Source organism: Rhinoraja longicauda, chromosome 11 (genome assembly GCF_053455715.1).
Source record: "Rhinoraja longicauda isolate Sanriku21f chromosome 11, sRhiLon1.1, whole genome shotgun sequence".
Classification (NCBI taxonomy): Eukaryota; Metazoa; Chordata; class Chondrichthyes; order Rajiformes; family Arhynchobatidae; genus Rhinoraja; species Rhinoraja longicauda.
Genome location: NC_135963.1, coordinates 29,864,328 through 29,890,463, shown reverse-complemented (window position 1 = coordinate 29,890,463; position 26,136 = coordinate 29,864,328). Strand labels below are relative to the sequence as shown.

Here is a 26,136-nt window from a genome sequence, read left to right as displayed (position 1 = left end):
CAATTCAAAGAAGAATTTCTGGGATGATCCTTGGTGTGAAGAAATTGCCATCTGAGGAAAGGTTGAGCAGATTCTGCCTGAAATTAATGTAGTGAGGAGGAATGAAAGATGAGTTAATTGAAACATTTCTTGGGAGATTTACAGGGTAAATACTGAGAGAATGGTTCCTTAGAATATAGGACATCAAGAATAAAAGATGCCCACTTAAGACTGATGCAAGGCAGAATTTCTTTTCTGACTGTTTAGTTTAGAGATACAGCCTAGAAACGGGCAATCTTCTCATTCTTCACTTTAGAGACACAGCTCGGCCCTTCGGCCGACCGAATCCGCGCCGGCCAGCGATCCCCGCATGCTAACATTATCCTACACACCCAAGGGTTTACAATTATACCAAGCTAATTAACCTACAAACCTGTACGTCTTTGAAAGTGGAAGGAAACCAAAGCACCCGGAGAAAACCCATGTGGGTCACGGGGAGAATGTACTTTGTGTCTTTGGAATTTCTTATTCCAGAGAGCTGTAGAGGCTAAATCCTTTAATATTATATAAACTGAGGTATGGATTTTTATTAAGTAAAGAAATCGAGAGTTATGGGATGGGGTAGGAAAGTGAAGAAAATTGGATAAGCCATAAACTCATTGAATGGTAGCTGCATGGCCTTGTCACTTGTATTTATTGCACAATCCTGTGCTTCCATGGCCGATCTTCTATTTCATCACTATTTTCTTGCCCTAAGTCCCTATCTTTGATTTTTATAATATTCAGATTTTTATCTACCTCAGATTTGAAACCAATCAATGACTGAATTTTCACAGGTCGCTTCAGGTCGCTTCTAAAGATTCATCATTATTTTGATGATTTTTTTTCTCATTTCAATCCTTTGCTGCATTGTCACTATCGCAAGTACAAACACTTTGAAAGCATCAAAATTAAGCAGAATACTTTGTGTGGTGTCACCTAGGCCTATATACTTGAAATAAGCTATCAGTGCTTTTGTATTCAAATGATCTTGCAACAAAGGCCAACATGCCATTTGCCTTCCCAATTGCTTCCTGTCAGCATCAACATTTCCTAGTCTTTTACCATTTTAAAAATGCTCGTGTTTCTGAATTTATCTGTACTGAAGTAGATCACCTCACAGTTTTTTTACATTGTACTCCATCTGCCATGTTATTACTCACTCATCCAGCTTTCCTAAATCCACCTGAGGCCTCTGCATCCTCATCACAACTCATATTCCTATTTAGTGTCATGTTATCAGCAAACTTAAAACATTGCCACCTGTGTTTCTTGTGTTCACCTTCGAGAAATTGTCTCCATCTTCAGCTTCCCCTTCTTCCCTACCTGGTTCTATTCTTTTCCCTTCATAAGGTTAAAAGGTCATGTGATAGTAGAATTAGGCCATTCGGCCCATCATGTCTACTCCGCCATTCAATCATGGCTGATCTACTCTCCTAACCCCATTCTTCTACCTTCTCCCCATAACCTCTGACCAATCTGCCTCTGTCTGCCAATTTCATCCCTCCCTTCCCTTCCCAAACCTGTCTGTACCCTTCACATCTCCTCATTACACCTAACAGCGACTAACTGTGGTCTGACCCCACTCCTTCTCCTCTTTATACTGCCTATTTATTGTCCCTCTCCACTATGGCTCCTCAAGCTGTCTCAATTCCAAACATCAACAATTCCTTCCTCCTCAGAGGCTGATCAACCGGATAAATTTCTCCAGTTAGTTTTCTTTTTGCTCAAAATTGTTAGATTTGTCTTTCTCAGCCAATTTGTTGATGCATATTATAAATATTTGGGGCACATATACCAATCCCAGTGCTCATTACTAGCAAAGAGCACTGGAATTAGTAAATGTGCCCCAATTCTCAGAGCCCGGCAACCTGGAAGGGCGGGTTTCCCTACTCATTGTTTTCTTTCTGTGGACCAACTCTCAATCCATACTAGCATATTACCATCAATTCAACATTCTTTAATTTTGTTCAACAACTACCTGCATCTGGCCTCAAATAGACTTATCTTGATTAGACTTGCAGCGACTACTGAAAATCACTATATGTCACATCCACTGGTTCCCCTCATCTACTTTACAAAATTTATTCTCAAGATTACTCAAACATGATTTGCCTTTCATAAATCCAAATGGGCTCCATCAGTCATATTATTATCTTTTCAACCTATTGATATTATATATTTTTTTATGAATATCAGCGTTTTCCCTGATGTCAGTCTCATTCTTTCTTTCAGTTTCCTCCGCCTCACTCTTGCTCAGGTAATATTCTGTGCCCGAGTTTTCCTGGAAACATTCTGCCCACCATGTTGGGAAGTGAACAATTCTTGAGACTTGAACTGATTGTGAGTGTGACCTAAGAACACGGCCACAATAGCCACTCGCAATTACATTTTCAGTGCTTCGACATTTCTATCGTAAATGTAATTGAGTGACAGAACTTCTGGAAACCATTAATATTCAGTCCTTTCAATTTTGATTGTTTCACTCTAAACCCATTAGAGATTACACAGATCTCTGGAACATTGACTGATGAACAATATAAACTGTTGTTTTACTCATCATAGCAATGCAAGATCGGGATTCAAGATTAAAACAGTGTTTTATCATCGTATTCAATATATGACTGTTTTGCATTACATGAGCTGAATACCTTTGAAATGACACACACATGCAGGCCATTATTAAATGCTTAGTCAGCACTTTTGGTGAGGATGAGATTACATTGCTTTTTGAATAGCACTAGAAGAACTAAATCTGCATCTTAAACTGCAAAATTTCCACTCACGTTTCACCTTGAATACTGAGGAAGGACAGCCAGAAGATTTTTAAGATGGGTTTCCTGAAAGATCCTTTGCAGTAATGCGATGTTGTAATATTGTATAGTTTGAAAAGGAAGCTAAGATTGTTAAGGGAGTATTCCTGATTTGTAAGATGCTATTAGCAAATTGCTTCCAAAAGCACAATTTTCTGAAGTGCATACATAATTGTTTTACATGGAGACAATTTGGAACCAAGATAAAAGTAGCCCCATTTTCATTCATTTTTTAGTCAAAACCACAAATATGCTTTAACCATCCCCTTACCATTATATATTAATCATATAATATTCACATATATTCTCACTCTAATTACAACATACCATTCTTCAATAGGTCCCACAAATGTCTTGCACTGTTGACTTTATACCCACCATATACTTAGTTGTATTATTTTTTTAAATAGCCAAGTAATCATTTTTATATTTTATGAATCCCTTGTTTCAATTCCATGCGATCTAAATTTTACAGGTAGCTGTTGCATCTGTATAATCCACAACAAGCTCATCAACTTTGTGTGTGGTACATTTCGTCCTCTTTGGTCACCTGCTATGGCTACGCACTTTGTTAATGCCAACTTGTTTTTTTTCCTCTTCCAGTCTTATCCTGTGCGATATTGCCCAAGTATTTTCAACTAATGTTAGGAATTTAAACCAGGTCAGATGTTGTCCTTTAAAGATGTACTTTAAAAACAATCAATGTAGTATATTTCCTTTAAATTGGGTCTTAAGAGTCTCGATTTATTCCCTCATTTGAAGGTCATTACCCCTCACCACTGCATTGAATTATCACTTTGAATGTGTGCAGAAAAAGTTGAAACCGCACACCAGGTCAGCAATGTCCATGGAAAGAGAAAAGCTAACTTTTCAGGTACAGCAGGCAGTGAAGAAAGCTAATGGCATGTTGGCCTTCATGACAAGAGGAGTTGAGTATAGAAGCATAGAGGTCCTTCTGCAGTTGTACAGGGCCCTAGTGAGACCACACCTGGAGTACTGTGTGCAGTTTTGGTCTCCAAATTTGAGGAAGGACATTCGTGCTATTGAGGGATTGCAGCGTAGGTTCACTAGGTTAATTCCCGGAATGGCGGGACTGTCGTTTGTTGAAAGACTGGAGCAACTGGGCTTGTATACACTGGAATTTAGAAGGATGAAAGGGGATCTTATTGAAGCATATAAGATTATTAAGGGATTGGACACACTAGGAGCAGGAAACATGTTCCCAATGTTGGGGGAGTCCAGAATCAGTTTAAGAATAAGGGGTAGGCCATTTAGAACGGAGATGAGGAAAAACTTTTTAACTCCGAGAGTTGTAAATCTGTGGCATTCTCTGCCTCAGAAGGCAGTGGAGGCCAATTCTCTGGATGCTTTCAAGAACGAGTTAGATTCAAGATTCAAGATAGCTTTATTTGTCATCCAAATTGGACGAAATTCAGTCACCCACAGTCCAACAACAAAAGCACTAAATAGGCATTAAAATTACACAACCCCAAATACACACAAAAAAAGAAGGTCTCCTCCAGTCCTCTCCTCACTGATATGGAAGGCCACAATGTCTTTCCCTTCTCCTGCCGTCTTCTCCCGCAGTCAGGCTGTTGTGGTTGCAGGCCGCGCCGGATGGTCCGCAGCTCTTAATGATAGCGGAGTCAGGGGGTATGGGAGAGAGCAGGAACGGGGTACTGATTGAGAATGATCAGCCATGATCACATTGAATGGCGGTGCTGGCTCGAAGGGCCGAATGGCCTACTCCTGCACCTATTGTCTATTGTCTGAGATCTATTTGTTTATAACTAGGAAGGAGAGAAAAAAAATGTTTTTCGGCAACAGAGAAGTTGCAAGGATGGGGAAGACAAATGAAACATCCGTGCTAGGGTGAGACCAAATGAGCTTAGTTTAGATACAACCCTTCAGTCCACTGAGTCCACGTTGACCATTAATCACCCATACACCAGTTCTACGTTATCCCACTTTTGTATCCTACACTAGTGGCAATTTACAGAAGCCAATTAACCTATAAACCGGCACATCGTGTGGGTGGAAACTGGAGAACCCAGGGAAAACCCACGCTTTCACAGGGAGAATATACAAATTCGCACAGACAGAAAAGGACCAAACCCAGATCTTTGGTGCTGTGAGGCAGCAACTCTACTGCTGTGCCACTGTGCTGTTAATGTAACAGTTAGAATCTCATTATTCATTTTTGTCTATGTGATGTGTTATTTATAGCAATGCAGTTGGACATACTCAAACGGCCTATTCTTCTAATATAAAAAGGAAGAACTGTGCCAAGGTGATTACAGGTACAGTTGGATCATTTCATTCCTGTCACTTTATCAATATACTCAAATTCATGCCAATTAATTTTCTGAATTGTTGTTTCCTTCACTGACGTTATTTGATTGCACTTTTATAGAACAGGACAGTACAGGATCAGGACCTCCAACCACAATGTCTGTGCCATTGTTGGATTTATCCCTTTATTTTCATATATAATATATACACCGATGGGCCAAAACATCGTGACCACTGACAGGTGAAGTGAATAACATTGATTATCTTGTTACAATGGCACCTGTCAAGGGGTGGGATATATTAGGCAGCAAGTGAAGAGTCAATTCTTGAAGTTGATGTGTTCGATGCAGGAGAAATGGGCAGGAGTAAAGACATGAGCGACTTTGGGTCAGAACATCTCTGAAACGGCAAAGCTTGTGGGGTGCTCCCGGTCAGCAGTGGTGAGTATCTAACAATAGTGGTCCGAGGAGGGACAGACCACAATCCGGCGACAGGGTGTTGGGCGCCCAAGGCTCATTGACGCACGAGGGCAACGAAGGATATCCCGTCTGGTCCAAACCGACAGAACTCTACTGTGGCACAAGTCACAGAAAATTTTAATGGTGGTCACGGGAGGAATTGGTCACAATACACAGTGCATCGCACCCTGCTGCATATGGGGCTGCACACGGAGAACCAACCGCATATTAGGCAGGTGGTCATAATGTTTTGGCTCATCGGGTCATAATGTTTTGGCTCATCAGTGTATATGCATCCTTCCAGTCCTCTGTCACCACTCACACCCATGCTCCTTCTTCTCAATGATTTGGACCATGTATCTTTGAGTATTGCCAAGTAGCTTCAGCTTATCAACTTTTAGCCATTCAATATTGTTATAGATTAACCTTGTCCTTTACAGCCACATTGGTATCACCTTCTTCTCTAACAAAGCCAGGTCGGTGCAAAGTATTCATTTAGTATAACAACCATACAATCTGTCTCCAGAACTTTTCCTTTTTATTGTCTCATTTTCTGTATATATTTATGTTGTTTTTTTCTCTTTGATGTTAGCTACTAATGTATTTCCATATTCATATTTTTAAGTATTTACCCATTCTTTATGTAAGATCATCTTTCTGGTATCTGTATTCATTTTGTTCTTTGCCGCGATTCTCCTTGTTTTTTATTTTAATCTCTTAAATCTTTAGCCATCCAGAGAATTTGAGCTTTGAATGCATTTGCTTTCCCCCTTGAATTTTCGCAATCTCTAATTTGCCATTTTGAAGGGTTCTTGTTGATCAATTGCTGTATTGCTTTTCTGTTTTGGTTTCAATCCTTCTTGGGAAGATCCCCTTTTAACTCATTGATATTAGTCCACCTACTGTGTTATTGGAGCCGACCTTGGGATAGACCACGTTGACCTGCATATGCACAGTTTAGCCTGATCTCATATATCACAGACTTGACTGTGCTCAGCATGACAGCGTGCTCAGATAGAGTTACCTAGTGGTGTCCCATGGGGACTGCTGCACTCCTTCAAGAGGAAATCAACTTAAGAAGAAAAAGATTACCACCATAGGTCTTGAGTCTTTTTGCATCTCTTGCACTATTTTGAGGACTGCCCCTGCAGCCCTTTATCCTGTATTTGTATTGATCAACCCACAACACTATATGGTCATGCTGCAAGCAGTCTTTGCTAAGCACATTTTTTTCTCTGCCTTAAAAGGGCCTCACCTCCACTTTCAGATATATCACAAGGTGCCAAAATAAATAAATGTGTCCCATTAGTCTCTGGCTGTTGTATCTTTAATGCAAAATCACACTATTTGAATAGTAAATATGCTGCAGTGGGTAAATATTTTGGCCATGCTGTCACCGCACACTGTAATTAGTGTGTGATGATCCTGTCATTGCTTAGTTAATATAATGAATGCTATTTCATCAAGTGAGAACCTCTAGTTGTTAGGAGGTAACACAATCAGTTTATATTTTGCTAGTTGTTGGAAAGAATTGTACATCATCAATCAGGTATTGTACCCAGGCAGGCCAGCAGATATTTTCTCATGTTACTCCTGTGATTTCAGCTGAATTGTGCAAAGGAAGTCTATACTCAGAAAGTTAGGTTTCATATTACTTTGGCAATTGTGATTTGGACTAATTTGTAATTAAGTTTAGAAGGCAATTCCAATCACATTTCACACTCCATCAATTGTGGTTTTAGCAGTAGTTTTACCTTTACCTGGAAATAGTGCAGGAGGTATGGCTTTAGGATTCAGAGGGGTTGGAGCCATTTCTTGGTCTAGTGGGACTAGCTGTTGAGCAGGTTTTACCCCAACAGACTGCGACACTATCCCTGCACGGAGGAGGGGTGGGGGGCTGCTCAAGCTATAGGGAGAGTGTCATCAAGTTGAGGAGGAGGCTGGGAATTGAAATGAGAATTTAGGAAGACGAAAAACAAAATGGAAAGTAAATTAGAACAGTAATAAGCCGCAGCAGAAGCCAATGTCAAGCAACCAGAAAAATGTTAGACTGTCAAAATTAAGAGTGCTCTTTCTGAATGCTCATGTTACTCACAACAAGGGTTGAACAGGTACTTCGGTTCTGTCGTTACTGTGGAAGACACAAACAATCTCCCAGGTGTACTAGAGGACGGAGGATCTAGGGAGACAGAGGAACTGAAAGAAATTTGCATTAGGCGGGAAATAGTATTGGGTAGACTGTTGGGACTGAAGGCAGATAAATCCCCAGGGCCTGATGGTCTGAATCCCGGGGTACTCATGGATGTGACTCTGGAAATCATGGACGCATTGGTGATCATTTTCCAATATTCTATAGATTCAGGATCAGTTCCTGTGGATTGGAGGGTAGCTAATGTTATCCTACTTTTCAAGAAAGGAACGAGAGAGAAAACGGGGAATTATTCCCAATTCCTCTGTCTACGACGCATCTGCGCCCAGGATGAGGTGTTCCATACTAGGGCATCAGAGACGTCCTCATTCTTTAGGAAATGGGGGTTTCCCTCTTCCAGTAAAGATGAGACTCTCACGAGGGTCTCCTCAATATCCCGCAGCTCCGCTCTTGCTCCCCCTCCCCCTATTCATAACAAGGATAGAGTCCCCCTTGTCCTCGCCTTCCACCCTATCAGCCGTCGCATACAACAAATCATCCTCCAACATTTCCGCCACCTCCAACGGGATCCCATCACTGGCCACATCTTCCCATCTCCACCCCTTTCTGCTTTCCGCAGAGACCGTTCGCTCCGAAACTCCCTGGTCCACTCGTCCCTTCCCACCCAAACCGCCCCCTCCACAGGTACTTTCCCCAACAATCGCAGGAGATGCAACACCTGTCCCTTTACCTCCCCCCTCCATCCAAGGACCCAAACAGTCTTTCCAGGTGAGGCAGCGGTTCACCTGGATGCCCTCCAACCTCATCTATTGTATCCGCTGTTCCAGATGTCAACTTCTCTACATCGGCGAGAACAAGCGCAGGCTCGGCGATCGTTTCACTGAACACCTCCGCTCAGTCCGTCTCAACCAACCTGATCTCCCGGTGGCTCAGCACTTCAACTCCCCCTCCCGTTCCCAATCTGAGCTTTCTGTCCTGGGCCTCCTCCATTGTCAGAGTGAGGCCCAGCGCAAATTGGAGGAACAGCACCTCATATTTCGCTTGGGCAGTTTACACCCTAGCGGTTTGAACATTGACTTCTCCCACTTCAGTTAGTCCCTGCTTCCCCTCTCTATCCCCTCCCCCTTCCCAGTTCTCCTACCAGTCTTCCTGTCTCCGTCTACATCCTATCTTTGTCCTGCCCCCTCCCATGACATCAGTTTGAAGAAGGGTCTCGACCCGAAATATCACACATTCCTTCTCTCCTGAGATGCTGCCTGACCCGCTGAGTTACTCCAGCATTTTGTGTCTACTTCTTTTCAGAATGGCAGGCAGTGGCGAGTGGAGTGCCTCAAGGCTCGGTGTTGGGGCCTCAACTATTTACAATATATATTAATGATTTGGATGATGGAATTAGAAGTAACACTAGCAAGTTTGCAGATGACACACAGCTGGGTGGCAGTGTGAACTGTGACGAGGACGTTAGTAGGTTGCAGGGTGACTTAGACAGGTTGAGTGAGTGGGAAGATGCATGGCAGATGCAGTATAATGTAGATAAATGTGAGGTTATCCACTTTGGCGGCAAAAACAAGGAGGCAGATTATTATTCAATGGTGTCAGATTAGGTAAAGGGGAAGTGCAATGAGACCTGGGTGTCCTTGTACACCAGTCACTGAAAGTAAGCGTGCAGGTACAGCAGGCAGTGAAGAAAGCTAATGGCATGTTGGCCTTCATAATGAGATGATTTGAGTATAGAAGTAAAGAGGTCCTTCCGCAGTTGTGTAGGGCCCTGGTGAGACCACATCTGGAGTATTGTGTGCAGTTTTGGTCTCCTGATTTGAGGAAGGACATCCTTGCTATTGAGGCAGTGCAGCGTAGGTTCACGAGGTTAATCCCCGGGATGGTGGGACTGTCATACGAGGAAAGATTGGAAAGACTGGGCTTGTATTCACTGGAGTTTAGAAGGATGAGAGGGGATCTTATAGAGACATATAAATTATGAAAGGTCTAGACAAGCTAGATGCAGGAAAAATGTTCCCAATGTTGGGGGAGTCCAAAACCAGGGGCCACAGTCTAAGAATAAAGGGGAGGCCATTTAAAACTGAGGTGAGAAAAGACTTTTTCACCCAAAGAGTTGTGAATTTATGGAATTCTCTGCCACAGGAGGAAGTGGAGGCCAATCCACTGGATGAATTTTAAAGTGAGTTGGATAGAGCTCTAGGGGCTAGTGGAATCAAGGGATATGGGTAGAAGGCAAGCACAGGTTACTGATTGTGGATGATCAGCCATGATCACAATGAATGGCGGTGCTGGCTCGAAGGGCCAAATGACCTCCTCCTGCACCTATTTTCTAGGTTTCTAAGTTTCTAAGGCAAATTAACTAATGGCGCACATAGTTGATCTAATTACCGTTGCATAAATAAAACCTGAAATTGTTAGACACAATTTTCAAGTCAAGCAGCATCTATAGAAAAGGAAACAAAGTTAACATTTCATGTTAAAGATCCCTTGCCTACCCAGGGGAAAAGAGATATAAAACTTTTATATACACATAAAAATGGAAAAGACTAGCAATGGTTAATGTGGGCCCCATACAGACAGAGACAGGAAAATTTGTTGAATGGAAATAGCAAAGGATTTGAACAATTTTGTCAAAGAAATCACCTAAAATCTGCTGTATATATCACAGAACCAAGGATCTAATGAAAACAAGAAACTGAAGGAACCGAGTATTAGTAAAAAAATTGTACTAGAGAAGTTGGTGAATTTGAAAGCTGACAAATCCAAAGAATCTGATGATATTCATTCCAGAAAAGGGTGGCTTTAGAACTAGTGAACTCTTGTTATCTTCCAAAGGTCCATCGACTCTGGAATTGTTCCTGTGGAATGGAGTGTAGCTAATGTGGCCCCAACATTTAACAAAAGAGGCAGAGAGGATACAGGGAACAAACCGACATGTTAGTCTAATGGCCATAGCAGGGAAAGTGTTAAAATCAATAATGAAGAATGTAATATCAGAACACTTCGTAAAGAAAAGATGGATTGAGCAGAGAGAGGCAAAGGTTCAAGAAAGATAGACACAAAAAGCTGGAGGAAAGCGGATCAGGCAGCATCTCTGGAGAAAAGGAATAGGTGACGTTTTGGGTCGAGACCCATCCTCAAACTACATCTCCTTCCACTCTTCCTCTTACTCCCCCTTACTCTCACTTTCTCTGTCTCCTCTGCAATGGCTCCCAAGATGAGGCTTTCCGCTTGGGAACATATGAAATGTTTTCTTTCTTCTGTAAACGTAGTTTTCCCCTTGCTGTCATAGATGGATCCCTTATCTGACCTGTGTCTCCTCTGTGATTGGTAGTTGTGCTCTCATTTCCTCTCCCCTCTGACATAACAAGAATAGAGTTCCCCTGATCTGCACCTCCCCTAACCTCACCTGCTGAATTTGGTGCCTCCGTTGTGGCCTCCGAGGCCAAATGTAGATTAGGCGACCGTTTCACCAAACACTTGCACTCAGTCCACCAAGGGCTGCTGCATCTCCTGGTTGCTAATCATGCAACTCCTCTTCCCATTCCCATACTGATCTTTCTGTCCTGGGCCATCTCCAATGCTAGAGTGGAGCCACATGCAAACTGGAAGAACAGCACCTCATATTCTGCTTGGGTAGCTTACAAACCAGTGGAATGAACATTAAATTCTCCAATTTTAAGAAGCATCCCCCCTTCTTCCCTCTCATTTCTGTGCAACCCACCCCCACCCTGATGAGCACCCATTTTTCTCCCATTATCCCGGCCCACTTTCCCTCCCAACTTCACCCCTCTTTCCCCACTGCCCCTTCCACCTAAATCCCTCCCTCTGGCTTTACATTTCACCCCTCTTCTCTCCTTATCTGACACACTATTGTATCCTTTTCATCTCTCTGGCATTTGTCCATCCATCTGCTAATCAAACCCCACTCACCTGTATCCACCTATCACTTGCCAGGCTTGGTTCAACCCCTACCTCTTTTCCAGCTCTCTCCTCCTTACAACAATCAGTCTGAAAAAGTGTTCTGTCCCAAAACATTGCCTATCCATTCCCTCCACAGATGCTGCGTGACCGCTGAGTTACTCCAGTTCTAATCAAGATTCCAGCATCTGCAATTTCTTTTGTCTGCACGAATAATTTGTTTATTCTAAGATTGGCTGTCTGTAGCACATTATTGCAGGGATCAGTATTTTGGCCTCAGCTTTTCACAATGTGCATCAAATATTTGGCAGAGGGAATGAAATATCACGTTCCCAAGCTTGCTGACAACACTAAACTAGGCAGGACTATAAGAATGGACGGAGAAATAAGGGGCCTCTGTCACACAGAGAAACTGAGTGTGAACATGGCAGATTGAATATAATGCAGAAAATGTGGGGTCATTCACTTTGGTGCACGTTATGGAAAACCGGAGTATTTGTTAAATGGTGGGAGATTGGAGTCTACGACTGTTCACAGGAACCTGGATGTGCTTGTACACAAGTCAATGAAGGCTAATAAGCAGGTGTAGAATAAGAATGCAAATAGTATTACTTATTGTGAGAGGATTTGAATACATTAGTAAGGAATTCTCATTGAATTTATGGAGACTTTTGAGCAAAAAAACAGTACTGGCAGAACTCGATGGGTCAAGTGGCATCCGTGGATGGAATGGACAGATGATGTTTCGGGGGGGGGGGGGGGGATTCTAGAGTAGAGAGATGGAGGTGGGCAAAGCCTGACAAGTAATGGTTGGTTACAGGCATAGGAGGGTGGGGAAGGAGGTCCAAACCCAAAAGGTCACCTGCCATTCCTTGACTAGCTGAGTTCGTCTTGCATGTAATTTTTTGACCATGCAGTTATATAAGACCATGGTGAAATTGCACCTGGAGCAATGGGTTTTGGTCTCTTTACCTAAGGGAGGATGTATTTGACGCAGAGAGAGTAGCAAAGATTCATAGACTGTTTCCAGGGAAGGTAGATCTGCCATATGAATAGTGATTGAGTAAATTGGGAAGGTATTATTTCATGTTTAGAAGAATGGGAGGAGATCACATTGAAACATACAGTACTTATAAAGTTCTTGACAGGCTCGATTCAGGGACGATGTCCCCCTGGCTAAGAAGTCTAACACCAGGGAACACAGTATCAGAATAAGGGGTAGGCTGCTAAGGACTGAGTGGAGGAGAAATTTCTTCACTCGAAGGGTGGTGACCCTTAAGGAATTATCTATCATACAGTGATTATGTTCAGTGAAAACAGGGGGCGGCAGATTTCTGGACATGGAAAGAATCAACGATATGGGAATAGATCTGCAAAATGGTGCTGATAGAAATCAGTCATGATCTTGATGAATGGCGCAGCAGCTTAGAAGGGCCGGATGGCCTGTTCTAGTTCCTATTTTTTATCTCTTTATGCCAATGTGTTTATTTAAAATAGCCCAATATGCCAACGGAAAAACGGGTTCTACATTCTTAACCAAAGTGAGAGGAAAACGGATCAATCTAATTTTTATTGCACACTTTTCTGGAAGGAGCCTTTCTTAGTGAATGGGCTTCTCGTTGTCACAATTAAGAGCACAAAAGGGTGTTAATTACAATAAGACATTCAAACCATAATGCTGAATTGTATTGATTGAAATGGAAGTGTGTGTTAGGAAAGAGGGGCCATGCAGAAGGGAGCAACACTGGAAAGTCGAGTAATACTGTGGAGAGTGGTGCCCGTCTGTATTAGAAAGAAAAGTTCTTGTTATTTGCTTGCTAAAATTTACTCCACAGTGCCATGTACCTCAGCAGTACTTCAAATGGCATCTTGTTATTGATACTGTAAGACGCTTCCTAAAGTAACAGTGAGGCGAGCACAAAGGAGCTGTACTGCGTGGCAGAAAGCAGAGTCAGCAAGTTTTATTGATTAAAAAACCAACTTTAAAGTGGCTTTGAGCATGTAGCGTGGTTGTTAATGAAAGGAAAAGTCACAAGTTGATTTGCTAAATGAATCAACCTTCACTTTGATTTTTTAAAAATGCAAACGCAGCTTAAGTATTTCATCAAATATCAACAGTTTAAAATCTGAGCAAACCAGCCTCGAGTTTGTAGGTTATTTCCCTGTGCAAGTACTTATTCTTTGGGGGGAGGGGGGGGGGGGGCTAGCAGTGGACTTGTGTGTTTGGAGAAAAATGCAGTAATTGAGTCATTGTCTAATTTACCCATATGTTTGAAAAGGGCTGATTAATTAAATATACAACAGTGTTGCTCTTTGGACTGCATTCTCATTTACAGCATGGGCCATAAATTAGACAGAATAAATACTTCAATGTGTTGACCGAAGTGCTGCTACGTCAGAACCGCTTGAAGGCTGGTGGGTGGAGAGCAGAGTGTTTCTTGATAATGATAGTCACGTCTGGGTCTGTCTGGTAACCAATAGAAACCAGACATGATGTAACACCAGGATGAACTTGAACTTGGGGGACTTAAAAAGGGAACAATAGACCAGAGTAATCAATAAAGTAGATTTCTGTGAAGGATTACAGGACTGCTCTCGGGTAACCTTGCCTGCCAGGCAGTGAATAGCAAGGAGTGGGAAAAAAAACCTTGTTTTAATTTAAAAGGGAGGGCAGAAACACTGCAGACTTGCGTTGTGCAGCGGAGAAAGGTGCTGTGTACAATTACACCCTCTATTGACAAAAGCCGGTATTATTTGGCAAGGATCTCCGCTCTTTTAATTAAGTCAGAGACTGGAAGTAATAAAAAGTTTACACTTTATTTTGTGTTCTTGTCCATTTAAATCGTAAATGCAATTTTAAAAGAAAGCCCTCAGCGAACGTTGTGTTCTTTGTTTCTCCTTTAGTTTTTGAGAGTTCACTTCTGCAGACACATTTTCAAAGGTCTGGCTGGCCACATATTATGTTAGGGAAATATATGTTGTGTCAAATATATACACTTTTTAAAAGCTGCACTAAAATAAGTACTCATATCTCCAAAGATTTGAAGTACATTAACCATGAGACAATAAAATGTGCAAGTACTTCATTGTTTATTGGCTGTAAATCAACTTATTAAAAAAATATATAGATTACTTTTCATACAATGAAATATGAAATTAGGACAATCCAGAACTAATCTTTTTTTGCACTACAACAGTACTTTTATATCAATTAGCAAAGCAGCTTAAACAGCAGGATTGAATACCAATTTTCCAAGCATACATACTAAATACCAGCCATCTGTGGTTGTGCTGAAGCAGCAGTATTCCCTTCACATTGATCAGCTAATTGATGTTGAGTTGCATTAAGGTCTGTGGACTCGTGCTGGTTTTGAATAAAGAACCTTATACTTTCAAGCTTAACCCTTTCCAGCACATGGTGATGTAGTGGCAATGTTACTGGGGTTGAGACGTAGACCTACAAAGTACCTGCTGGAGAATTTTGCTTTTTTTTAAAAAGAAAAGCTGATATTAAGTCGGCCAAGTCTGGACAGTAGAACACAGCCTGTATTTAAGGTAGCCAGTCATCCTTATACAGCTTGGCCTTTGGGTGAATCCAGCCCCACACCTAAGTGGTTGAATTTGAACTGTTCTCTGAAGTAACCAACCAAGCTCTTCATTGGGTTTTCACTGCTGCAAAGACTAGAATGCTTCAGAGGTACATTCCACCAGTAAATTCCCGGGGTTAGTGCAGATGGGTAAGAAATGGGAGCCTTTAATAGGCGGGTTGAGGGGGGAGGCAGGTCAATTACTTTTGTTTTACACATTTTTGCAGGTTAAATCAGTGTTTGTATTAGTTTGGAATCAAAGACTAAAGGTAAGGTTGTTAACAGTTGGCAGGTAAGTATATCCTGGAGTAATAGCGAGATGCAGTCTCTGGTGGCGTGATTGGGAAGGCTGGAGGTTTTTCCTCAGGAAAAGTGAAGACAAGGAAGAGATCTGGTGAAGGGTGTTAATTTTGAAGAGGTTCACAGGTCGGATGTACAAAAACTGAGTCTGCTTACTGATAAAGCTGTAGCAAGGAGAAATAAACATAAGATAACCGTCCAAGTAAGAAAACCGTGAAGGAAGTTGCTTGGACTTTGTTGGGGTTGTGGGCTATGCAGTAGCTCGAAAGGGAGAGCAGTGATGCATTAGGGAGAGGCTCAGTGCATGTGTCAATGTGTGAGAAATGGAGGGAAGCGAGAGCAGAGACACAGTGAATTGTAGGTGCTGAAATCTTGAGAAAAAGACAAAGTGCTGGCGGATCAAGGAGTATCTGTGGAGGGAAGGAATAAGCGCCGTTTCCAGTCTGGTTCCTTCTTCAACCTAATTTGGGAGGGGGAATTAGAATTGTAGGGGGCTTGATTGGGGCATTAAAACACTGGTATACTGGGCTCTATTTAAATAAAAATTGCTCTCTCATTCTTCCCTTCAAAGCGGACAGTCTCGGGTTTTCCCACATTATCCCAACTGCCTACTTCTTGCTCATTTGCTTAACATATTTATATCCCTCTGCAGGTTCTTCGTATCCTCCTCACATCCTGCTAACCCAACAATCTTTTTATTATCAAGTCATTCAGCTAAAATTTCTGTATCCCTTTTATCTGTTATCCATACAACTTGTAAATAGTTTAGACCCTGTGTGGCACCTCATTGTTATTATTGCCAATCTGAAAATACCCCTTTTATCCGGACTCTGTTAGCTACCACCCTTACACCATTGCTGTGTGTAGCCTCTGTGCAGTAGCCTTTTATGAGCCTTTAATGAATGACTTCCTGAAAATCAAATACCCTTTATCTACTTGTTCCCCTTTATCTACACTGTTACCTCCTCAAAGAACTCAACCATTATTTTCCATTTATAAAACCAGGTTAACTTGTATAATTTTCAAACTGCCCTAATCTCACAAATAGTGGGTTCTCGAATTTTCCCAATGCAATGTTAGCCCAGTGCCCTGTCGTATTCTGCTTTCTATCTCCTTTCTTTCTTGAATAGTGGCACTATTTTTGCGGTTTTCCAATACTCTGGGACCTCTCCTGAATCTAAGAAATTCAGCACATACACCATCCTTGCAAAGATTTCTTAGAAGAGGCTGGAATGCAGACCAATTCTGGGGGACTTGTTATTCTTTAGGTCCATAAGTTTAGCTCGGACATTTCATTTCAGTGAAAGCAATTGTTTCAAGGTTCTCTCTCCCGAAAGTTTCTTGACTATCTTTTATTAGTTTTTTTTACTGTCTTGTGTCATGGAGATTGATGCAAAATAAAAGTTCAGAATCTCTATAATTTCACTCTTTCCCATTATTAATCCTCTGCCTTAGGGTCGATGTGACTAACATTCACATTATCTTCCCTCTTTTTATATCACTGTAGAAACTCTTATGCCTCTCCATCAGATTTTGGACGTGGTCCAGCAGATCTTGATTCCCTGCAGTAGACTGAGTACTGGGCATCTAAAACATACATTCAAGGACCTCGTCCAGAATTTAATACAATTTAGATTTCAGATGATTTGTCCATTAAAAAATGCATGTACTTTAATTGAAATTCAGATTATTCTTCTTGCTATTTACAAATCTTCGCCTTGATTAGAATAAGCTCTGGTGTCACAATGATAGTGACACAGAGGCTAATATAGCCAAATGTTGTTTTGTAGTATACTTTAAAATTCTATAAAAGTTACTTCTAGGTCATTTCCTTTTAGAGTCAATGCCTGTTTGCTACAAAAATAAAATCCACACTAAGAATGTTATGAGCAACAAACATATCATGCACTGCAAAGAAATACCTTAATTTCTTTCAGGAACTAAACTGACTCCATTCCAATGACCTATGTTCAACTATTAGTTCCTTTAATAACCTGAATGGGATACAATTAAAAATAATTTAATATGCACTCAAAAACTGTGCTTGACTCTAGCCTCTTAAACTTGACTCTAGCCTCTTAAACAGGATAGAATGTATAAAATGATGAAATGAAGAATTTGTGCATCGTAATGGTGGAATCCATTGATGGAGTTGCACAAATATACGGTCATACAATATCAATATATGTATGGTCCTTTAAGCCTTTTCTTCCATTCAATAATATCATGGCTGATCTGATTGCAATCTCAACACATTACTACAGTAACCTTGCACCTCCTTGATGATCAATTATCCAGTTCCATCAGCCTCAGAAATATTCAGAGTCTGCCTCCACTGACCTTTGAGGGAGTGTTCCAATGAACCATGACCCTTTGGGAGAAAAAAACAAGCCTGCTCTTTCGTAAATAGGTGTCACCTTATTTTTAAACAGTAGCCTCTATTTATAAGATGAAATCTCCTTTTCACATCCACATCATCAAGAATCTTTGCATGTTATGTGTTGCAATCAAGTCCCGTCCTACTCTTAAAAACTCCAGTAGATGCAAGCCTAGCCCATCCAATCTTCCCGCATAAACCAACTCACCCATTACAGTCTAGGAACCCTCTATGAACTTACTTATACAGTACATTTCCATAACTAAGGAGACCAGTTAAGGAGTATCAGACTATTAATGCTCTCTATAACTGCTTTTATATTTATTTTCCTAGCAATAAACAATAATATTCTGTTGGTTTTCCTAATTATCGGGGGTCGGGGTTATGGGGAGAAGGGGCAGGAGAATGGGATTAAGAGGTTTCAAGGTCAGTTTATTGTCACATGTACGAATTAAGGTACAGTGAAATTTGAATTACCATTCAGCCATACTAAAAAAAAAGCAACAAGACACACAACTACATAAAAATTAACATAAACATCCACCACAGCGGATTCCCCACGTTCCTCATTGATGGAAGACAATAAAGTTTAATCCCCTTCCTCTTTTATTCACCCACGGTCGTGGCAGTCGAACCATCTGCAGTTGGGGTGATCAAAGCTCCCGCAGCCAGTAATCAAAGCCTTCACGTCGGGGTGATCAAAGCTCCCGTGTCAGGGCAGTCAAAGCTCCCGTGTCGGGGCACTTTGAAGCTCCTGCGGCTTGGAGCTCCCAAAGTCAGTCTCTGACCAGAGACCGTGAGCTGCACAATGTTAAGTCTGCAGGCTCCCACGGTTGGAGTTCCAAGGTCGATCCCTTGCAAAGGGATCGCGAGATCCATGATGGTTACTCTGCAGGCTCCTGCGGTGGAGCTCCCGAAGTTGGTCTCCAGCAAAGGCCGAAAACTCCTCGATGTTAGGCCGCATTGCGGACGGAGATACGATATGGAAAAAAATCGTATCTCCATCGAGGTAAGAGATTAGAAAAAGTCTCCCCCCACCCCCCACATAAAACAAGCTAAAGAACATTAAAACATACATTTAACACATACAAACAAACACCAAAAGAAGGAAGGGACAGGTGGCGGTAAAGATAGATCAGACCATGATTGAATGGTGGAGTAGATTTGATGGGCCAAATGGCCTAATTTTGCTACTATCACATGAACACTTGTTTGTTACGTCTGCTTAATAACCTATTGCAAATCATGCACTGGACACCCAATTCTCTCTGTATCTTTGAAATAAATGGAAACATTCAGTTAGTCGGGCTGCAGCTGTAGAAAGAGAAATGGATTTAATATTTCAGGTTGACCTGTAATTATTCAGCCTGAAACATTATCTCCATTTCTCTTTCCACGGATGCCCGACCAGCTGAGCATTTCTACCATTTACTTTTATTTCAGGATATCTAGCATTTACATTTAAAATAAATCCTTCTGCATCTCTAAGCTCCGTAATCCCTCACCATTTAGATGGTAGACTTTACGTTTTCACAAACTGGAGATCTCACATTTTCCCTGTGCCTTCTCATAATCTGTCTTTAAAACTTTCATGGCCTTCTCAGGTACTCTGCACAACTGACCTTCCTACCTACAGTATCTTTGTGTCGTTAGCAAATTTAGCAGTCTTACCAGAGTAATTTGTGTAAATTGCCTATTCCTATTCCAGTGCTGCCTTGATGGTTTCAAATTCTTCTTTGCATTATATGGTTAACGTTGTAAAACTGTAACATGAATGGAAACACTGAAAACCGAATCTTGATTGTAGCTCTTTCTGGAACGGGAGTCTGTAAAAGAAAATAGCTTTGAAGGAATTTAAAACTTAAATAGTACGGCTACTATGTACCCGTTTAGTTAGCATCTAAAAGAGAAAGCTAAGTTAATAATTGAAGTTTGAACCATCAGCAATATCTTTGCAGTTAGGCACTGACCTGCTACAAGAACTGGAAAGGGCAACTGGTAATGGATATTCTTGTCCGCTTAGAGTCTTTCTTTTAGGATCTTAGATAAAGTACACTAAAGTACAATGTCAAAGCTTTTGCTTCTGCAGAGTAAAGAGAGTCGTAATTGTGAACAAAATCAATATTCTATTCATATTTCATCCTCTGATTCAGCTGCTGAAGAAATTGACTGTGATATTAAGAAAAAGCTACCTTTGATGCATTGCATTTGATTGATATCCATTTAGTTTAACTCTGTGTCTTTGTTTCTTCTCTTCCAGTCCTGGTACCTGGGATAAAGGCCATAGCTTCCCGCCACCCAGCAGACAGACCACCTGACCCCTTCCCAACTCTGTAACATGGGAGCAAGACAACTTCACTTCAAGCTATGGGGGGAGGGGAGATCAATAGAATTTCAACAGAAAAAAATGACATGAAACAGCACGCCTAAAAGCTGAATGATGAAGACCATAGCAATGGATTTACTTAATAAGAACTGGTCATTCTCGTCATTTTCATTACCGTGCTATTGATATTTAAGGGTCTGCTACTGAGGTACTGAAATACTTAGGCTCTGTTAGAAAATTCTGAAGTGTTTTAATGTAGATAGGCATAGCAAGGTAGTCTCTCATACCAGATAGAAATAGTCCGCTATCACTTACCAACGGTGTGATTATCACATAGTTACATAGAGTCTAACTATTTCAGGCAATCTCCAGCTAGCAGGAGACCCTCAACAGATAAAATATTAGTGAAAGATAATGAAACACATGTATTTTGAAGTTCCATAGCTAAATCCTGCAAGATATAAAATACTACAACACCATGGAAATAGCTAAGGCAGCTTTCTCTGCAACATATCATAAAATACAGCTCTTCTTTTTTTCCAGAAAATTTATTAAACACAAACCAAGCTATATACCGACGCACATTAATTATCATAGCTCCGATAGGCAACCTGAAAGGTATATAAAATTAAAACATCTCACACCAACAAGGTTGAAATGCTGCATTCACACCATTTTTGTTTTTTTGTTTTTCTCCGACAACAATAAGATAAATTGTTAAAAATGAGAAATCCATGCAAACTGGGGAGGATGGTCTGCTTTGATTGAAACTGACAGGAATCAATCAAAAAGGTTTAATTTTTTTGATTAATTGAGTAAAGTGCAATTTCATTGGATAGTTAAATATCTTTGTATGATAGAGATTGTTGAAAATTCTATTTTTGTTTTCCAAGTCCTCCCACCCCAGGACTCTAAACTATCGGGGTAAAATCATAGCCTTGCAAGAAAAAAAGGGGAGCTATTTTTTGCTTTTTTTATTTTTTTTAAAATAAACTTGCATCCCTCAAGTAAACTGAAGGAAGATTTAAAAAAAAATTAAAAAAAAGCTAATGGTGCTTTTACCAGATCATGTAAACTACATTCAAAATTATAGCTACTCATTGTTTTAACTAAGCACATAATAGAAAATCGCCACATCGTACTATAAGTAAAGTTGTTTCTAAATTCAAAGACACAGTACGCAGATTAAAATCTTGACGAGTTTTTCATTGTTCCACCTTGGAACATTCAAATTCAGATCCACATGTTGTATCTAGGAATCTATCCGTATCGATTTAAGTAACTTGTACATGGAAGAATAAAAAGAAACACTGCATTGAAATAGATTTTTGACCAAACAGCAAAGCAAACCCTCAACCATGCTATGAGGCATGCTTTGCAAATATTTAACAAACCATTTTCCCATGGTATACCAACCGTATATATTCTCTGCTTGGCTTGCCGGCCACTCAGACATTTAAAATGCATGATCTAGTGTTAGTGACTAATTTTTATATAGACAATGTAGGAGAAATGTATAGTGCATTAAGACACAATAAATATAATCCCTATTCCGGGCACTTGCCTTTTGAACTGTACTTGTTGGGCCTAAGAAAAGGGCCTCTACTACTGTCCTATACAATCAGTAAACAGAAAGTCTTGGGAAGACACTTTTGCTCCTCACTTTTTCCCTAATGGAATAAGTTTCTTGATTTGCACGAATTTAATATTAAAAAAATCCGCATCAATGTGCCTTGCCCTGGATAGCAATTATACGTGGAATCATTGCACATGTTCCTATAATGTAACAATCCTCTTGGGTCTTTTCCTGGTGTAGCAATCAGAGACACTTTTTAAATGCGACATTGATGTCAGCCATTGTAAAGTTTCGACATGTAGAAAACAAATCAGTTTTTGCCGCAGATAGGATTAGATTTCATTGTCCTTTATGGTCAGTACTTTTGAAATTTGTAGATGCTAGTGTATCAGTATTTTTTTGGATGTTGCTACATTTTAATATTATTTGGCGTCTTCCTTTGTTTTCCCAGATATATGAAAAAAATATGCAATACCTGATTTATCATGTAGAAATGCTTAGCAAGTTTTACTTTTAATTTTTTTTTATTTGACCAAAGTTGGTGCTGCTGTTAATGCAGTCTGTTAGATGTTTGTCTTGTAAATTGTAAACGCTGAATGCACAGACAGGAAGGGCTCTCCTTAGAGTTGCAGTAGAACTGTGAAGCACTAAGCTGAACCCTGCTCCAACAAATTTCAGAACAGTTTGTTCACATTTGAGCCTTAAACTTTCATTCAAATCCCAGACCCATATTTTTCTCAGCATAGCAGACTGCAAGGAATTTGCATTCAAGAAAAACAAAAAAATGCCCATTTTATATGCACATTTGAAACTTCCAAGTTTTCAAATTGTTTACTGATTATGTATATTAAAATGATTAAAACAAGTTTCTGGATTTTGATAGGTGTCTACTAAGTGGTGAGTAAGTGTTCCACAATACCGTATTGTGTGATTGTAATTGTTTGATGTAATTTCTTGTAATCCACATCCTTAGCCTTCCTTTAGCACGTAGCTGGGCATTACATTGACATATGTGCACTATAAAGAGCAGCTTGCAGTGCTTCACAGTGAAGGGAATAGCACGGACAAACTTTTTTTGTAGGGACCTTGTTAAATGCCAAGGTTTATGAGTAGAATTGGTTGTACATACAAAATAATAAGTTTAAAAAATGCACCCTGTTTTTAAAACAGTTTTTTTTAAAAAGCAATAGTTCGGGCAGTTAATTTTTTTAAATTTTATTTTGTTGGTGAGTGTGATTAGTCATGGCTGCAAAGCAAGGAAAGAAAAAAAAAGTTGAGCTGCCCATTCAGCAGAATTGTAATTTGTATGTTGTATAGTTGTATTAATTACACTGATTTAATCTGCCCTATTTTGTAATGCAGGAATTTTTGTAACATTGTTAAAATGAGAAAAAAATCTGTCAACTTAGCTTAGTGGATCTTCTGATTGTTGGTTATAAGGCAGCATTCGTAGTATTGCTATTCCTCTGGGAACTGGATTTGAGTTATAAACTTTCCTGTTTCCTTTTTTGTATGTACTTAAGTACTTTATTTTTCTTCTTTGATTGGTATGGCATATTCCTATACTTATAAAGTATAGGCTACTGAGAAACCATTATAAATGGACATTACATGCTGTATTTTTGAAGGTATTTGTTGTTTCAAGTCTGAAAGATGCTAAGGGAACCTGAACAAATTTAAAGTTTTAAAAAAAGGAAAAGTTTTTTTTAAAGATATGGAAAAAAGATAGTATGTAGGTAAAAGGGTAATGGATGAAACAGACTGGGGTCGTAAGTATTATTAAGCTAACTCTCTTTCACAGTATCAAGAACTCAACAAAATGAGAATTCAGTTTCATTTAGGAGGTATGGACAGCATGTCATTCTTTTAATAGAAGGGAGATGTGATTATGTTTTCTTTACTCCCCCACCCAACCATCAGGCTGGATACGTAATGTTAACGTAACCCTTTGATTATTGAATTATCTTTGCACCCTCTTTAGAATGTAACCCTAAGAATGTTGCTGAGGTACAACAAATGCAAGCTTAGAGTCTACAGTATCATGTTAGAAATGTATGTTTCTGTTTTTAGTTACTTTGCAAAACAATAATCATGGGTTTTTGTCTGCCAATAAGTTAGTAGTTCTGATTGACTGACTTCAGAGTCAAAGTTGAACTTAGTCAAATAACAGTACAGACAGACTAGAAATTGCCTGAAGCTCTAGATCAGCTATTCTTCATCAGAAAGGATGGGAGAAGGGATAAAGACCACACACGAATGAAAATTCCTCTAGAAAGCATAGTTTGCAGAATTCAGTCAGCCCACAGTAATATGCAAGTTCCATGACAGGTTCTCTCACCTATTTTCTTCATGCATATTGCAGCATTGTAGTGGCAGTGTTGATAAAATATATACAAAAAAAACCAGACACACAGCTTGAGACAGTTTATTTTTCCTTGTAGTGATTTTTTTGAATGTCAAACAATATTACACTTTGAATTGTGTCTCTGGAAATATCTTTGATAGAAGGCCTACATGGAACAAAATACCATAAGAACATGACTTTGAGATTGGCTTGATAATATAAGGAGAGCTTTAATGGCACCTGGCAGGATTCAGATGCACTAAAATAAAAAGTCTTGTCTTGAGGGTAATGCATGCATTAGCGTTTGACAGTAAAACCCAGCTTTGCAATTGCAAACCGGCTGTCCAACAGCTCAGAACTAAGAAAGCCTTTTTAATTAAAAAAAGTTCAAAAAAAGTCTGCAAACAGTACTGAAAATTGCTTTGATGTGTAGCAGGTAACATTGAAGCTATTCCATAGCACTTAATCGTAATGAATACTGTGTCACCAAGTTTATAATTAAATTTACTGTTAAATGCAAATCCATTACATGGTGCTATTACAGGCTGGCAATGAAATGTGACAACTTGGGCTCACTTCACTTGCTTTATTACAGTGAAAATGCATAGCAGTGTTTTCTGCATGAGAACTATGCACAGATTCTATGGTTAACCTTGGTATCTATTGAGTTTACGTCAATCCTTGCCTTTTGTCATTATTATAAATGCCAGCTTTGGATAAAATAAAGAAATAAGAATACCAGCATATTACCTGAAACATTACAAAAAAAGTGGTGCCTGTGAAATCTGTATTATATGAATCTTCTGAACTACAATTTTCTACAACTGTCGCCTTCGCTGTCTGTCAGAACCTTCTCCTGATGATTAAGCAAATGTAAAATAACCATACAATATTACTGCATGCTATTCCATAATGCTTATTGAGCTGTATAAATATTACTCAAGTTTATGTTAGTCATTTTTTTTCCTGACTTGGTTCTTGTCAGATAGTTTTAAAGATATTTCACTGAGAACCCATCTGTCTATTTTTTGGGGGTGTTTTCAGTTTTTTTTGAGGTAATACATTTACTTTTTTTAAACATTTTCAGTATTACTTTTTTTTGTTGTTTATTTCGCTTCACCCTAGGGGGTGGGCACAGTTCCAAACTTAGAAACTGTGTAGCCAATAAAACTTACCTGACAGTTACCTATAAGTGGCATCGCACGCGATTCAGTTAAATTTTTTTTAATGACGTCTGTGCATTTACCGTCCCATTACTGTGCAGCAGTGCTGTTATGTCCGGGTCAAAGCTCCTTCCCCAAGAGAAGGACTAAAAAGAACTTCACATTTTTGGGAGCAGGTAGCACTTTAACAGATGGGAGAATGGGTACCTGTGCCCACCCCTACCTTCACACCAGAGCACGTATTTTTAAAACGAGAATTAAAGAAATGGCTGTTTAGTTTCATGCACGGTTGAACATTTACTTTCGATGAATTCAGTAAAAATGTTGTGCCTCTAGTACTGGCAATGATTCTGTTCTCGTGGTCATTTTTAAAAAAAACGTGTATGTGAAAGTATGTTATTGGTTGAGAAACACTGTGGGCATCAATTCTTACTCAACTAAATCTCTGCAAGTTTTGAGCTGGTGTGGAATAGTTTAACTCTTGTATTCAACCATTAGTGCTACCACCTTCTCACATTACAATACGATTACTGGAAGCAAGTGCTGCATTTCCTATGCAACAAAAAAAGGAAAATAAAATGCTAATGCTACTGTACCCTGTATTCATGACTTGTTATTATGGTGCCTTTTAGTTACAGTGGAACACAACATCATACAAAAAAAAGTCGTGAGATGGTGATGGAAATTCCTCTCCAAATATGAAAGGCAGGTAGCTTGTATTAAAGCCTGTCCGCGCTCTGAAATAACAAACACTGCCAGACACTGATAGTAAAGACACAACTTTATTACGCTAGTGGGAGAGTCACATACTT

At 39.9% G+C, this 26,136-nt stretch overlaps 1 protein-coding gene across 14 annotated transcripts in view; it reads left to right on the top strand.

The window, feature by feature from the left end:
* Nucleotides 1–25,908, top strand: part of nfia (nuclear factor I/A) — a 663,295-nt gene extending 637,387 nt beyond the window's left edge. For 13 of the 14 annotated variants that reach the window (XM_078407283.1, XM_078407289.1, XM_078407293.1 and 10 more), the window contains 2 exons: nt 5,058–5,131; nt 20,176–25,908. In XM_078407283.1, the coding sequence (XP_078263409.1) occupies nt 5,058–5,096 (39 nt within the window). In that variant the 3' untranslated portion in view covers nt 5,097–5,131; nt 20,176–25,908. The remainder of the gene's footprint in view (nt 1–5,057; nt 5,132–20,175) is intronic. The other variant, XM_078407281.1, reaches the window with a different exon arrangement.
* The last annotated feature ends 228 nt before the right edge of the window (nt 25,909–26,136 follow it).